Raw genomic sequence first — 16,551 nt, forward strand, 5'->3', positions numbered from 1 at the left:
CTCCAGATAACTACAAAAACCATGCATTTTTAGGTATATAGCATATAGATTATTTGGTTATCAATCCTTTTTGGGTGGAAGTAGGTGGAATCTAGCTCTGGAATGCACTTCTCAAGAACTTGTTCACAGTGAATCCCTGGAATGCTTCAAAAAACAGGTGCAGTCATGCCACTATTCTGTTGGCCGGGCCTTCTCTTACTCTGGAGAGAAAATTTGCATTGGAGTATACATTTTTCTGTCCATTCATTTCAGTTTCACACACAAGATTAAATTTTTTTTGAGCAGAAATTGAGAGAATATCAAACTTGACAATAATTATGTTACAAGTTAAAACTTTTTTATGAAAAGACGATGCTGCTGTTTCAAATTCTGCAAAGTTCCCCATTCACCCCAACAGTAATCTTTTACTCCAGTGTCAGAGGGAGGTTTTTTGTTTGTTTTTTTTTCCCATTTTTATTCACCTGTACTTGGGCCTGGTGGAAAGGAAAAAAGAACATACAGGCATGCTCCACCAGACCCCATCTTAATTACGGTAACCTGTCAGAGGGAGGTTAGGGAATATCCATAAAATAGTAAGTTATGACAACACTCTGACAGACAGAATACTGCTTCCAGCTTTTTATTCCAAATTGAAGTTTCTTGCCCTGCCCTGCAAAGTTTCCAGACTGCACCAACCATGCCTAAAGTACATATATAATACACTTATTCTTTTGACAGAAAAAGAAGAAATGTGTATACTTACGACATACTGGACAGCATATTCCATCCACTGAGATAGGGCCAACTCCATCAGGACAAAATGGTATTCCGCATATTTTCTCCCTACATACTGATTCTCCATTGACACATGTGCAGTCTGTACATGGCCCATCTTCCCATGTTTCTAAATGAGCTCTTGTGAGTGCACCCTGAGTGAACCAACAACTTGCTGCATCAATTAAACAAAATCAAACTTATTAAGGTAACCTGTCTTAGTAGACATCATAGTTTAAAAACTACAATCATAACACAAAATTAAGGGATCTAGAATGAGCGTTTATGGCGTTTCGACAGTATTTATTGTGGGACATGAGAGCACCTCAGACCTATCGAATTGCATTCTGAATAAGAAGCATGTCTTTCTGATATCAAATAATTTTAATTTTTTGAAATTCACGATATAATACAAATTTTATGACAAATTATTAAAATTTGATATTTTTCAAATTTTGATATATAACAGTCCTCGAAATAAATTTTATAAATCTAATGATATATTCTTAAAGTGTATGTAGCTGGGAGGAAAAGCCGACAATCAATTGAAAATTTTGACCTTTTATATTGAAGATATGGATTTTTTCCCAAAAAGACTTTTTTTTGTTGGTGTTTTGGGATAAATCAGTATAAATCATCAGATTTATAAAGTTTACTTCAAGTACTGTTAAATATCAAAAATATCAATTTTTAATGATTTGCTATAAAATGTGTATTACATTGCGAATTTCAAAAAAATCAAAATTATTTGATATCAGAAGGACATTCTTCGTATTCAGAATGCAATTCGATATGTTTGATGTGCTCTAATGTCCCACAATAAATACTGTTCAAATGTTCATACCCCTTCTCTTAAGAACCTTCAAACTATTTGTCCATAACTTTAAAATGGCCACCAACTCTCACTTGAAATAAATAACACAAAATTTCTTTTTTAAAAGTTAAATTTTGGGCAGATTTTGGGCAATTTGTGACCATATTGTCTCCCAATGCAACATAGTGTGAAACACAAAAGGATGTTGATAGAGCTTTGAAGTGGAACTGGCAGATTTCTATTAGCTTATGCCTTATCAACAGCAGCTGAAGGGAGTATCCCATCATGCATTGCTATGTGTCTGCTTGTCCCATAGCAAATTTATACAAAATATAAGCAAGAGCCACTGAGATATTGAGAGCTACGGATAGAGCTAAATACTTTAGGGGTCATATTTTGTTCAACCAAATGTCTATGCATCCTGATTTAAGCGAGTAATTTAAAGTTGAAGTGGGGGATTTTATGAACATTTTCTATGGCACGTACAGTTCTGCAATGGTTTTGTAAAGCATAATGGGATACTCCCTTCAGCTAGTGTATAGTGACGATTTCATGAAAGGTCATTAGTTCAAATCTGCCTCCAGAAGACATGATGCATGGAACAAGTACAAAGCAAATGAGTCAATCAATATCACTTCAATTGGGGATTTCTTTTGTGTTTTATACACATATCATGTCTTCTGGAGGCAGATTTCAACTAATGACCTTTCGTGAAATTGCCCTATGCCTTATCCAAAACCTGTATATACAGCTACTGTAACAAGAAGGAAAAGAAAGAAACAAGCAAACAAACAATCAAAACTTTGCTGACATACCAGTACATTCCCCATCATATGCTTTTTCTATACTGCTATCCACACATTTGGCTTGGTTCATTTCACATTGGTTATTATATGTTGTTCCATCTGTGCCACAAATGTATTCCAACTCAGTAGTACACACATCAATTGGGCAATCTGTTAGGGGCAAACATGTAACATTAGAAACATGTATAACAAGTTTTTCTGATTTATTGTAACAAAAAGATTTATTAAATAGATTACAATTAGGGCGTATAATTTTTTTTTTTTTCGTTACCTCCTGACTCAATTTCTGAGCACAATTCTAATCATAGGTCTTTTGGGGGAAAATGTATATCTTCAATACATAAAGTTGTGTTTCTTCTTTCATTAAATAGAGTGCTCGATCCTGTGAAGGAGAGCGTGTACATAACATTAAAAGAAACAAATTTACTCCATTTTCACTACGATTCGTTTCGCCCGAAGGCTCCTCAGGTGAATGAGAGAAATGTAGAACAAACTTAGAGTCATGCGTTTATTGCGTTGCTTAAACATGTTTAACGCGCTTGATTTTTATACGCACGCTTGCATTTTTCCTTAAACATGTTTAACGCTCTGGTCGCTTTCTTGCGTGTCGCTTACGGTGTCGCCTACATATAGGCCTATATTTTAATTTATTTTCTTCGTATTGCGCGAGGAGCTTTTTCTCCTTAAACATGTTTAACGTTTGTAATATAAACATAAAATATAAAATATAAAATTATAATTAGAAAACATTGTTCAAGAGAAACTTGTTGGCATGTCTACATTTGCTGATGAGTTCCGATTTAGAATTTAATGCAGTGGATTTGTCCGCAGTGATGATAAAATACTTTTCCCATAAGCAGAGATGGCACCTTTTAGAAACATTGGTGTATGAGTTGGTTTTCTTTTGTATTGACCACTTTATGCTGAATTTTACTTTCTTGTCTTTTAAGTCCCAAATGTATTTACTGAGTGCAGTTTCTTTCCTTTTATGTTCAAGTTTGAAAGATGACTTGTGATTGTTCCAGCGGTTTTTGAAGTTGGTTTCGCATAATCCGATGTATGATTTCAAATCATTATCTGTGGTGACGGTTGCTTTGTAGAGCGATGGATTTGACAAGGCAGTTTCCCATTAGTGGGCACTCTTTGGGTTTTCTACAGTTGCATGTTTTTGTGGGTTTGGTTGTATCGTCCTCAGGTTTTTTGATGATAGACTCATTGTGGGTTTTGATGATCCTTAACATGTTGTTCATGCAGCAGTAGCTAACTTTGACATTGTATCTTCAATACAATAGGTCAAAATTTTCAAATGATGGTCACCTTTTCCTCCCAGCTACATACACTTTAAGTACATATCATTAGATTTAATCACCTCAAAGTTTACTTTGAGGACTGTTAAATGTCAAAAATATTAATTTTTAATAATTAGCCATAAAATTTGTATCATATTGCAAATTTAAAAAAATTATTTGATATTATCAGAAGGACATTCCTCAAATTCAGAATGCAATTTGATGAGTCTGATGTGCTCTCATGTCCCACAAAAAATACTGTGCACACGTCGCTAACCGAGTTCTTAAGGAACATTGATATAATTCCACAATGTAATGTGCCTGCCTATTTGTGGAATTGGTGCTGATCTAAATATACACTGATACCCACCTAGACATTCTCCAACATAAGCCACAACTATTTCTTGGTCATTACATTGAGCACTCCGTAGCAAACATGGGTTGGCATAAGTTGTACCATCACTGCCACATTGTGGATCCCAATTTTGGTTACAGGCAAATATTGGACATCCTAAGAACAAGAAAACACAACATACAGAATATAATTTAAGCTTTACATAAGTATTTTCTATTCTATATAAATGTGTGTCTTGGTACTTGGTTGGTTCTCCTCCGTAGAATACCGCAGGGGCATTTTGACAGGAGGCGGGTGGTCACAAAAAATTAAGGGGGGGGGGGTGATGCTCTGTTTAAATGTGGTCTTGGAAGGCTGGTTGATGCAGTCTTGTTGAAGGTCGTTCCAATGCCTGATGGTCCTAGGGAAGAATGCGTTGGTGAAGGGGTCGAGTTTAGTGGAGTAAATTTGGAACTGCTGGTCATGTCCTCTTCTTGTCCTGTCGGTCTTGGGAGTGGTATATGTCTTGGGGATGTCCAGGTCGCCGTGATGAATCTTGTATAAGCATGTCAAACGGTGAATTTTTCTCCGCTCTTGAAGGCTGTGCCAACCGAGAGTTTCTAACATTTGGGATACACTAGCTTCATAAGAGTAGTTCCCCGTTGTGAAGCGAGCAGCTCTGCGTTGGACCTTTTCGAGGACTTTGATATCCTTAGCGTAGTATGGATCCCAAGCAGCAATGCTGTATTCAAGGTGAGGTCTCACCAAAGTCTTACATACACCATAGTAAATTTCCAGGGATTGCATACTCTCATCTTGAGTTTGAACTCAGTGGATGAAATAAGACTATTTCAGATGATATCCATATACCGTAAACGTTTGCCTAATGGTGCTATGCGCTCCCTTGACATAACTGGAATTTTTGACACAAACTAAAAGTGCCCTCTCATAAAAATTCCACCAGCAAATAAGGGCTTCTTCATTTTTGTTGGGATTTTTAGAGGAGGGAGCTCTCTCTCTATTTGTACATGAAATTTACTCCAAGGCAAAGGAGCCCAGGTGCACCATTAGGCGAACGTTTACGGTACCCTCTAAGGAGTAAGAAAGACATGACCTATAGAACTACCTGCCGATTGGCCAAAATGAATATTGTGTCCAATTTTGAACCAATCACGGAGGGTATTAATAAGATGATCAGCAAAATCAAGTATGACCATAAATAGTTTAAAGCTTAGTCATAATTTGCAATTGAAATGAGCATTTCAAGTTATCAACCAATCAGAAATGCTGTTAAATGACCAGGGAGTTAATCTCCAACATGCATGCATCCCATGTGATGCCACGAGGCAATCACCCAAGTCATATTTATGTACGGAATCGCAATACTGCCATGAATACCGGCAGATGATCTTGTGCTTGGCATGGGAGGGGTCTTAAGTTCCATTCCTGGGGTACCAAATAATTTGTTCACCTTCTGTCCTTTATGTTCTTCTTTCCCTTTTTAAAAACCATGGCTGTGCTAGGGTTAACATTCTGAACATTTTCCAAACTTAGTGCAAACTGAAAAAAGTTTATAATACTAAAAGTACTAATTTTATTAACCAAATATTTAAACAAATCCAATTAAAAATGTATTCCTTTCATAAAGTTTATATTTATTTGTACATCAGTAAACCTTTGAGTTACGCAGATTATGGACAAGCAAAATATTATTATTCTGAGGCCATACCTTGACACCGTCCACTGTAGGCCAATGTTAATTTAGCATCATTACATCTGGCTGCATCCAGTGAGCATGGGTTACTATAAGTAGTTCCATCAGACCCACACTGTGGATTGTGTCCAAAAGTACATGCCTGTATAGGACATTCTGAAAATAGACAAATTCAGAAATTTAAGTCAAATTCTTGATTATTACATGTATTACCATTAAAATAACTAGCTAGATGAGTAAATGGGAGCGTTCACTATAACAGGAAGAATTACTGAACAGGTAGAATCATAATCATAATCCCGTGACCTGTCCACGTACCTTTTTGTCCTTTATTTTTCCTTCTTTCCAAGTTTCTGTATTTTTTTACGTCCACTGGTCTCTGGCTCGCAAGTAAATGGGAGCGTTCACTATAACAGCAAGAATTACTGAACAGGTAGAATCATAATCATAATCCCATGACCTGTCCACGTACCTTTTTGTCCTTTATTTTTCCTTCTTTCCAAGTTTCCGTACTGGTCTCTGGCTCGCAAGTAAGCGCGGCTCAGCGCCGTTTAAGCGCGCATTGGCGTAGTATCGATACGCAAGCGGCGCCGGCGCTGCCGCCAGCTGCAGTGACGCTGTAGTCTGGCTACCGATTTTCATAACAAAACCCCGTTTTTACCCATATTTTCACTGTTTTTGCAGCCAATTCTTGACCGTTTTCAACCAAATAAAGTTTAATCACGTTCCCGTATATTCCCCGGTCTCCCGTATGTATTTGGTGACATTTGGATTGAAACTGACGGAGCTTTTACGTGGAACCCGCCACATACTCACAACATTCCCCTATTTATAGTAAGATAGTTAAAATGGCAATATGCAGAGTGAACCAGCACTACCATCATCCCTCAGCTTCCTACATGAGCAGTAATTTCAATAGACCAGCGCCCTCCAGGGTTTGGATCATGTTGTGACCTTTAACACGACATCTAACTTTGTCTAACTATGCTATGGTAACTTGCAATCTAGTGCCAAACAAATAAACTGGTGGCTGAATGAGCTGCACACTTTGCAATATAATGGCCATAAGATGGTAAATATACTAGTATACTACAATTTCAAGGAAAGTTAGGGTTAACATTGGTGTTAAACTAAGTTTGGCCAGAATATTGGTAAGGGCTGGCTAAATATCTAAATTATATAGATGTGGTATTCCTGATTCCATATTTCATCTGCGGGAGGGAAGGAAGGAGAGAGGGAAAGAATGGTGGAGGGATGGAGGAAGGCAGGGTGAGTGAGTGAAAATATGAAAATATGAAATTACTTACCTAAACAGTCTCCTTTGTAGAGCACATCCAGCAGGAGGGAGGGATGGTGGGTGGGTGAGTAGGAGAGAGGAACGGCAGGATGGAAGGAGGGAGTGAGTGAGGGTGGGAGTTTAAGAATATGCTGTTACCTACGTAAGCAGTCTCCACATAGAGCACATCTAGTAGGAGGGAGGGAATGCAGGAGGTAGTGAGTGAGTGAGGGTGTTTGAGAATATGCAATTACCTACCTAAGCAGTCTCCTTGTAGCGCACATCTAGTAGGATGGAGGGAGGGAGGAAGCACATCTAGTAGGGATGGAGGGAGGGAGGGAGGGAGGGAGGGAGGGAGGGAGGGGGGGAGGGAGGGAGGGAGGGGGGAGGGAGGGAGGGAGGGGGGGGAGGGAGGGGGGAGGGAGGGAGGGAGGGAGGGAGGGAGGATGGATGGATGGATGGATGGATGGATGGGGGGAAGGGGGGAGGGGTGGAGGGGTGGAGGGGAGGAGGGAGGGGAGGGAGGAGGAGGAGGAGGAGGGAGGGAGGAGGAGGAGGAGGGAGGAGGAGAATATGAATTACCTACCTAAGCAGTCTCCTTTGTAGAGCACATCCAGTACAGGATTACTGCACTTGGCTTGTCGTAATGCGCATAGATTACTGTATGTGTTGCCATCAGTACCACAGTGTGGATCATTCACTAGAACACATACACCAATCTCACATGCTGAAATTGGAAAGAAAAGATGTGTCAGAAAAACTGATAGTGATAGAAATTAAGTAATTTATAGTGTGCTATGCACAGGCTTAAACATACACACCGCAGCACACTTTACAGGAGTTTGCTGGTCAATGTGGCTCCAAGATACACCTTATAAACCATTTAGCAACATACAGGGATTTGCAGCTAAGAAACGCATACCCTATACATACTTCAATAAACCATCACAACAAGAATCAGCATCCTAACTTCTCATATGGGTAATCAGGACATATGAAGCGGTTATGTCCATGGCCAAGGGAATTTCAAGTAAGCTAAATTATTTAATGAGAACAAACAGGGACTGCTCAAACTCGCATCACCGCACACCAATCTGATTCCTTATCAATTGAACTAACATGATTGATCAAAAGCCAGCAATGATTGATCAATACTACCAGCTTTCTGTCTTGGCTAGAGACTATCGCTAGAAAGTTGTCTTAAATTCAACTGCCAGCGATTTGATGCTGGGGCATGTTAGTGATCACTATATTGGCAATTGCTCCTCCGATCGAGCGATGGATGTAGACATGAAAAATGCTTGTAGTAATTGCTGCTTAACATAAGTAGAGCACTAAGCATAGCATATGCACTAGCCTCTCTTCAATACTCTCGGGTTTAAATTGATTCCCCCAGTCCCATAAATTTACATATCCTACATGATGTCCTGATAATTGAAATAGTGTATAACATATTGCTGAAACTGGTACTATATTTAAAAAGCAACACCCATGCATTTTGCACTATGTTAGTAAGTTAGTTACAAATACAAATGTCAAGGATTCCAGTTACCTGGTGGACATGGTCCTTCTGAATCCAATCCGAGTTGGGGATTTTTGCAGACAGCAATTTCAAACAGACACTGATTATTATAAGTCACACCATCGGTTCCACACTTGGGTCTATAGTCTCTTCTACAAGCTTTCTCACATTCAATTCCTATTGGGGCTGTTTTAAACACGTAAGCAATAATATAAAAATAACAGGACATAGACAAGATAACATAACAAACACATATTTGTACATCAGCAGTATTAGGGGATATAACAAGGACAATGCAGCCTGTAGCAGGGACAGATTTAACCAGTGGCAACGCGTCAGTGGATTTTGCGTTGGGACAGTAAATTTCCAATAATGCTGACCCAGCGGGCCACTAGATTTTTGATCCTGATACAACTCATATGAGACAAGTTAAAATTCAGTGATTCACATATTGGACAGTTTCTGCTCCACCTGTCAATTGTATGTAATTAATATTTTTATTCAATGATTTTTTGTCTATTTATTCTTATTCTTGCATTGCAAGCCAGTTGGATATATATTTTTACGACGATAGTAAGCCAACGTACTACTCCCAATCTCTTTGACGCTATATCTGGATGGCCATGTGTCAGCCTGTGTTTATTCTCCATAGGGTGCCGATCAGAAAAAGCTGGGCCAGTAAATTTATTGCAGGGCCAGTAGATTTGCCGTCTCACTGGCAGGGAGGGCAAGTAGTAAACTGAAACCGAAGTCTGTCCCTAGCCTGTAGTACCCTAGGCACCAACCTTGTGGGTGCATTACATATATTTGTGGTGTTTTTATCAAAACGTTGGGCCACAAAGATAATAAACAATACTGAAAGTTAGACATCCATACAGCCCGAATGGAAGCCAAGACCTTAATCCCCAACATAGGGGATGTAGATTTCAAATGGAGTCACCCAAACAGGTAACACCATTTGGAATTCACACACCCTGTGTGGGAGATTAATGTCATGTCTTCCATAGGGGTGTATGGATTTCAACTGGAATAGCTCATTACACAGGATCTTAACAATCATGACATAAATAAATAAAAGTAAAAAGAATAAACTTCATCATATAGACGAATCCAATTCACACATTCCTATACCTCAATGGCTGCCAAAGTTAGGCCCCGTCGGCTCAATCTCACCTAAAATGTGAAATAATGCGGCCTTGGAGGGTATTTTAAACTGCATTCTATCATCTATTACACGTAGACAAAAGAATGATGACAGTTTACAACACAAAATAATCTAACATTGATTTTTAAGTGGGTTTTTGGTGTTGCGGGGCCCAAAGATGGCCGACCAAATCCTGACCATGACTTGGCTCGTTGGATTCGTCTATTCTGGCAAATATTGAATTTGGTCAATAATTGCAGCAACAAAGAGAGCATGGGCATATTACAAAGGTTTTCACAAGTAGCACTTGGAAAGCATTATAGGTATAATAACATTACATGTTGATGTACTATTTGTCATCTTTGTAAGTCAGTTACGTTAATACGTTCAGGGCAGCTGTTTCAGGCAAGCATTTATGCAGCTTCTTTAAACACTGACGAGTGTGTATAGGCCAGCGCTTTGAGTAAGCGCTCCAAATTTGAAGCTGTGTCCAATAAAATGCTCACTGACATCACCAACTCACTAAGATGATGAAACATATAGCAAACACACATAAATCAGTCTTCTATGGATACAAAGCACAGTATCTGCTATTGGGCTATTCCATTTAAAATCCATATCGATGTTGGAAATATATTCCACAAGGGGAATATGAATTTCAAATGGAATGAATACATTATTAGGCAGCTCCATTTGAATTTTAAACACCCTCTGAAAAAGATTCAACATAAATCTTCAGACGGGGTGAGTTCTAGCGGGAGTTTCAAACAAAGTTGGTTAATGTACTAATTCCATTTGAAATTCATACTCCCCCTGTTGAAAATACTTCAAAAATCTTCTACAGGGGGATTGTGGATTTTAAATGGATTAGATCATTGCCTATATAACACTAACCTGGAGGACATGGCCCATCATGGGCCTGGGCTAGTGTAGGATCTTTGCATATCTCAATTGATAATACACACTGGTTACTGTAAGTGTTACCATCAGTTCCACACTTTGGTTTGTATTCCCTTGTACATGGTTTCTCACATGCAGCATCTGGAATCAGAAAAATAACATGTGAATAATGAGACAAAACTTGACAAGAAAGAAGAACCAGAAATGATCGCATAAATCTGGAATTAATATACCACAGAGCTATTGGAAGTATTCACAATAATGCTGTTCATCTGTGCCATGCTACGGTCTCCATATGCATTTTAACAAAATAAAAGCATACCATTTTCCAAGCAAAATACAACTGATTTCCAAAATTAAGTGCCAAAAAAAGTTTAAAAACATGTCAAATAACACATATAACTAAGCTATTAAATGGTTGCTATCATCATGTTTGTGGAACTAGTTTAAGGAGCACATTAGGTGGAATTTTGAAACCTTGTTCAATGTGCTTGTTACAGAACATCACCAGATTATTTAAAATCGCTATAAATCAATTAAATATTTCAGTAACAACTTGGGACAAATTTAGTAAAACAGCATAAACATTGTAAGCAAATATTAACCAATAAATTGATGTGTTTATGCTTTATGGTGTATTTGATCCAAAAGTTTTGAAGAGTGATGTGAGGCAAGGCAAAGCAAGGCGCGATGAAGCCTGATGCACTTCAACAACATGCATATAGTGAGCTTCCAATCCCTCTATGGTATCTCAAGACAAATGAAGAATTTGGGAAATGTAAATGGATGAAAAAGAAAGAAAGGGATGGATAAAATGGATGAAATGAAAGGGATGAAAAGAAAGAAAGGAAGTAATTCTGTCTGCTGGCTTCATTCCAAGACAAGTTTCAGAGCTCTTCTGTAGAAAATCTGTAGACAAGCCATCAAAGAAGATATCTTACACTTCCCATAATGCATTTCATCCATTTAAATTTTTCTGTACTGATTTGCAACATGTGTCGCTAGTGATCAGATGTACCTTAGGGAACAAAGCACATTCAGATCTTGCACGAAATGTTTATTTCTTGACTATCGACCCATGTTCAGCCAGTCTATTCTCAAAATTAAAACATAGGAACCTGTACAAAGTAATGGGAGCATCATTTGATGAAATGGTGAGGATGTATCATGTTGCAAAGGATTCTGGGAAGGGTAAGATATGTTCTCTGTTAAGACATTAACCTTGACAATTTGGTTTGTCATTTGCCGTTGGTCTGACTCTAGTTCCTGTTATCTCCACTCCACGTTCATTAACGCACCAACATTGTCCAGTGCTGCTATGACATTGTAGCGGCTCGTATTCACCTGCGCTATTACAACCTGGTATGTATTGACCTGGCAAAGGGGGTCTTGCTGTTAAATCTGCACGTTGTTGCTGACACTTGGTTAGTTGAACTAAAAAAATATGAACAAAATAATTAATTATTAAGCAATAAACTTACTACTTGAATGGCTATTGTTATTATCAGATATCAAAATTGTAAATAAATACAAAATATATGAGATAAATTAAAAAATATAAATGTATTTACAAAACCTTTAGTCAGTCGCAGACTTGTACTCAAGTAGGAAATGGTGTCCACTTTATATTTGATATTGATTTTTGCTTGTATGGGTCAGGTAAACATATTAGTAAATGCCAATTATTAAAATATAAATGTGCCCATAAGGTTCCCCTGGGGGTCACAGGGGGGCAATGGTATAACAATTTGAAAATGCTCAAAATCAATTCAAAATGTCCCTTCTGATAGAAAGAACAAAAAAGTCAATCATTTTGTTACTCTGAGATGTTTAGCTTCTTTTTTTTTGCCCTTTGCCCCTGTGTGGAGTTAGGGTTGACAAGGAGGAAAAGAAAAGGAAGCATGAGAAGGCAGGAGGAGGAGAAAAAAGCGTAACAGAAGACAAAAACAAAGAAGAGGTGGTAGAGGAAGAAGAAAGAAAAATAAGAAAAGAAAAAGAAAGATGAAAGAAAATAAAGAAAGAAGATAAAGAAGAAAGAAGATGAAGAAAGAAGAAGAAGAAGAAAAAGAAGAATTTGTTCAGAGTTTAAAGAAGAAGAAGAAGAAAGGAGAAGAGAAGATATAAGAAAGAAGAAGATAAAGAAGAAAAAAAGAAGAAAGAAGATGAAGAAAGAAGAAGAAGAAAAAGAAGAAAAAATTTGTTCAGAGTTAAAAGAAGAAGAAGAAAGGAGAAGAGAAGATATAAGAAAGAAGAAGAGGTAGAGGAAGAAGAAAAGAAGAAGAGGTGCATGCCCAGGGTGTATGTGATCTCACATATATTTGTCTCACTCACCTCGCCTACAGGCACCATAATAAGCCAGTCTCACACTACGATCTAAACAATTTTCTTTTTGAAGCAAACATAAATTCTTGTAGGTTTCTCTGTTAGTGCCGCACACAATGTTAGTTGTAGAAGGGCATGGTAAAACACATTCTGAATGCAGATACAACATAATAGCATAAGGAAGGAAGGTTGGTAAGTGCAAGTGTAGTAAGTACATTAGTGTGTGAATAATAAAATAAACTGAGTAAAATATTAACAATAGCGTAGATTTCTTTTTGACATTGGGGGGAAATTTTTTTGAAGTATAGTGAATTCAGCACCTTTTGGCGACAGAAAAAGTTGCGCGTGAAAAATTTTGCCATATTGAAGCTAAACTGGTGAAATATGGTGCAAACATAATAGCATAAGGAAGGAAGGTTGGTAAGTGTAAGTGAAGTAAGTACATTAGTGTGTGAATAATAAAATAAACTGAGTAAAATATTAACAATAGCCTGGATTTCTTTTTGACATTGGGGGGAAATTTTGTTGAAGTATAGTGAATTCAGCACCTTTTAGCGACAGAAAAAATTTATGGTATTCGCGCGTGATTTCTTTTTGACATTGGGGGAAAATCTTTTTTGAAGTATAGTGAATTCAGCACCTTTTGGCGACAGAAAAAATTTATGGTACTCGTGCGTGACAAATTTTGCCATATTGAAGCTAAACTGGTGAAATATGGTGTAAAAGTGGAATAAATTCAAACAAAGCATGCAACAATGGACACTCTGAGGGATAAAATGGCCAAATATGAGGTTAATTTGGTCAGAAACCTACATAAAGGTTTCTGTTAGCTAAAATCAATCAAGCATGCAGGTAAACAAACAAAATGCTAAGAACCCTCAGATTATGTATGTGTTTCCATATCTATCGGAGTAGGCTACTGATCAGGGGTGGATCCAGGTTTTTGAAAGGGGTACCTGCTGAAGAGAAAAAATCCACCTTGCTTGGATCGCCCAAATTAGATGGCAATTTGGCAAATAAGGGCATCACAATCGCCCTTTTTCACTGTGTCTGAACAAATTTTATGCAATTACTTTTTAGAGGGGGTCTTGGGATCCTCCTGGATCCAACCCTGGTACTGATATTGTCACAGATAAAATTATAAGTTATAGTAAGGATTAGAGCTAAAACAAAGCAAATATGATAAAGAAACAGGGAAGTAGTCAGGATTCTGAATTATTACTACCATATTATGACTGCAACAGAAAAGTACCAACCTGATCGACATTGACCCTCATAGGCCTTTGCCAAACCACTTCGTTCTCCACAAGCTTTAGTTTTCAGTTGACAATCATTAACATATGTGTTACCATCTGATCCACAAACAGGGGCATATTCCAATGTACACACAGAAGGACACTCCACTATTTAAGGGAAAGAACATAACACAAAACATGTATACAAAGGGTGAACACAAACAATTTACTGACATTGATGTAAAGCTAAAGCAACATTTACCATACCATAGAATTCCATCTAAAAGCATATATGCCTCTAAATGAGTGTTTTTGATGAAATAAATGAAAGGCAGATACCCTCTACAAAAACACTATAATAGATTGGTCTTATAATAATACTTGTTTGTGCAGCTGCCTGTATCAATAATATAGTTGTTCAAACTCTAAATAATGTTTTTGTGGAGAGTGTCTGCCTTCTTTCATCAAAAAACACTCATTTAGAGGCATATATGCTTGTAGATGGAATTCTATAGTACTTTCCATTGCAGTGATGATGTTGAGTGCAAACATTTATCATAAATTGTTGTTTAACTCAGACATTTGCATAATCATTATTTTGAAATTCTGGCATCAGAATAAGCTATAGCTGTAAAACTGTTATCACACTAGAACACCAAAATAATTTGTATAAAGCTTTTATTCATTGAATTATCTTTAACTTAGTTTCAATCAATACATGAAATGATAAGGGGGTTAAATAGGTAACAAAATGAAATGTATAAAATAGATAAAATAAGAAAACAAATTAGTTTTTGATTGGTAATTCCAAAACTACCTACTGTTTTATGACTTTTGCCATCTTGGCTGATTATCAACCAAAATTTAACTAACTTTAATTAACAATCCTAGCAAATGCATCCAATTCATCAAAATAAGAAATGTATAGGAAAACTGCTGTATAATAAGATTAAATCATTTTCTCTTTGATCATACTATATAAACCGATATGGAATATGTAGAAGAGTTGGTGTTTTACTACAGACCATGTATCAACAGGCAAAGTCCATGTGTATAAATTTGTATGCTGTGAATTCTCGCATATTCATGAGGGCCGATTGTTCGTTCGTGCCGTGTCTAACAATCTCCCCATCGCTGCGTGCCTTTGTGTATACGCTATAGAGTATTGCGTGCCTTTGTGATTTATTTATTTATTTAAAACAGTCGGCCGAAGCCAGGCAAACCCAATAGTGGCAAGCAGGCCACTAAATTAAAGAGATTATGTGATAGACCATAAAAATACACAGCAAGTGCGTAGCAGGTTTGCCTGTCTCATTTCATGGAACAATCGACCCTCAATATCGGGGATGTTGAAACTTTTGACTGCTTGTACACGGTCTGATATCTTCTTCGTCCATGGGTGTAAATTATGAGTAAAGAGTTAAAAGAATATTAGTAACCTCTGCATCTCCCTTGGTAGGCCAAGCGTAGGACAATACCAGACTGACAACGATCAAGATCCAGGTAACACTCATTGGAATAGGTCTTGCCGTTAGTACCACACACAGGAGCGTACAGTTCTATACAAGCAGTTGGACACTCAGGTGCTTGATGGACAGACAAAATAACACAGGTTAGAACATGGCTAGAAGGCTATTCCAGTTGAAATCTATATACCCCCTATGGAAGACATGACCTTAATCTTCCACACAGGGAGTGTGAATTTCAAATGGAGTTACCAGAATAATAATGAATCTACACCCCCTGTTAGAGAGATTCAAGTTATATCTTCCACAGGGAGTGTATGGATTTCAAATGGAATGGCCCAATATATCTGTGACGTGGGTTCCATTTCACTAAACTTTTAACCCTTCGTAACTCAGGTCACCGATCGTAAATACCCAATACTAGACGTAACTTTACGAAGGGTTCCTAATTACTTACGAATGGTCGTAAGTATGTTTAGCAAAATGGAACTTACGTCTCGTCATAAGTTACAAATGATTTTGAGACTTCTGAAGCTTCGTAAAGTTTAGTGAAATGGACCCCTGTTCCTATCGGATTCAGCATTAAGTTCCCTGAAGGTCAGAAGTTGAATGATAATCTGCATCTTCAACCATGAGTACTACAAAGGCTGATGCATATAATAGCACTTAGTGCATCTAATAGGCACAATCCATTGCATGCATAGACTCTAAACTGAAGTTTGCCAAGTATTGGGCTTTTCCATTTAAAATCCACACTACCCCTGTGGAAGATTTTGTAAATATCTTCCACAGGGAGTAGTATGAATTTCAAATGGAATGAACACATTAAGCAGCTCTATTTGAAACTCATTCTCCCTCTGTAGAAGGTTCAGTTTGAATCTTTCGCAGAAGGTGTATGAAATTCAAATGGAGCTGCCTGATATGTTCATTCCATTTGAAATTCACACTCCCCCTGTGGAAGATATTTCCAGAATCT

General features: G+C 37.7%; 2 protein-coding genes across 2 annotated transcripts in view; both read right to left on the bottom strand.

Annotated features, from left to right (window-relative positions):
- The window catches only part of LOC140158396 (kielin/chordin-like protein), a 74,117-nt gene extending 62,599 nt beyond the window's left edge, over window positions 1-11,518 (bottom strand). Inside the window, exons 1-8 of the mRNA XM_072181489.1 lie at window positions 11,494-11,518; window positions 10,547-10,693; window positions 8,539-8,694; window positions 7,573-7,713; window positions 5,726-5,866; window positions 4,033-4,173; window positions 2,383-2,523; window positions 743-928 (exon numbers count right to left, since the gene is read on the bottom strand). Of these exons, the coding sequence (XP_072037590.1) occupies window positions 743-928; window positions 2,383-2,523; window positions 4,033-4,173; window positions 5,726-5,866; window positions 7,573-7,713; window positions 8,539-8,694; window positions 10,547-10,693; window positions 11,494-11,518 (1,078 nt within the window). The remainder of the gene's footprint in view (window positions 1-742; window positions 929-2,382; window positions 2,524-4,032; window positions 4,174-5,725; window positions 5,867-7,572; window positions 7,714-8,538; window positions 8,695-10,546; window positions 10,694-11,493) is intronic.
- A 250-nt stretch (window positions 11,519-11,768) lies between these two features.
- Window positions 11,769-16,551, bottom strand: part of LOC140158397 (uncharacterized) — a 44,290-nt gene continuing 39,507 nt past the window's right edge. Inside the window, exons 31-34 of the mRNA XM_072181490.1 lie at window positions 15,588-15,695; window positions 14,131-14,277; window positions 12,884-13,024; window positions 11,769-11,986 (exon numbers count right to left, since the gene is read on the bottom strand). Coding sequence (XP_072037591.1) covers window positions 11,769-11,986; window positions 12,884-13,024; window positions 14,131-14,277; window positions 15,588-15,695 — 614 coding nt within the window. The remainder of the gene's footprint in view (window positions 11,987-12,883; window positions 13,025-14,130; window positions 14,278-15,587; window positions 15,696-16,551) is intronic.

This window comes from Amphiura filiformis, chromosome 8, assembly GCF_039555335.1.
Source record: "Amphiura filiformis chromosome 8, Afil_fr2py, whole genome shotgun sequence".
Taxonomy (NCBI): domain Eukaryota; kingdom Metazoa; phylum Echinodermata; class Ophiuroidea; order Amphilepidida; family Amphiuridae; genus Amphiura; species Amphiura filiformis.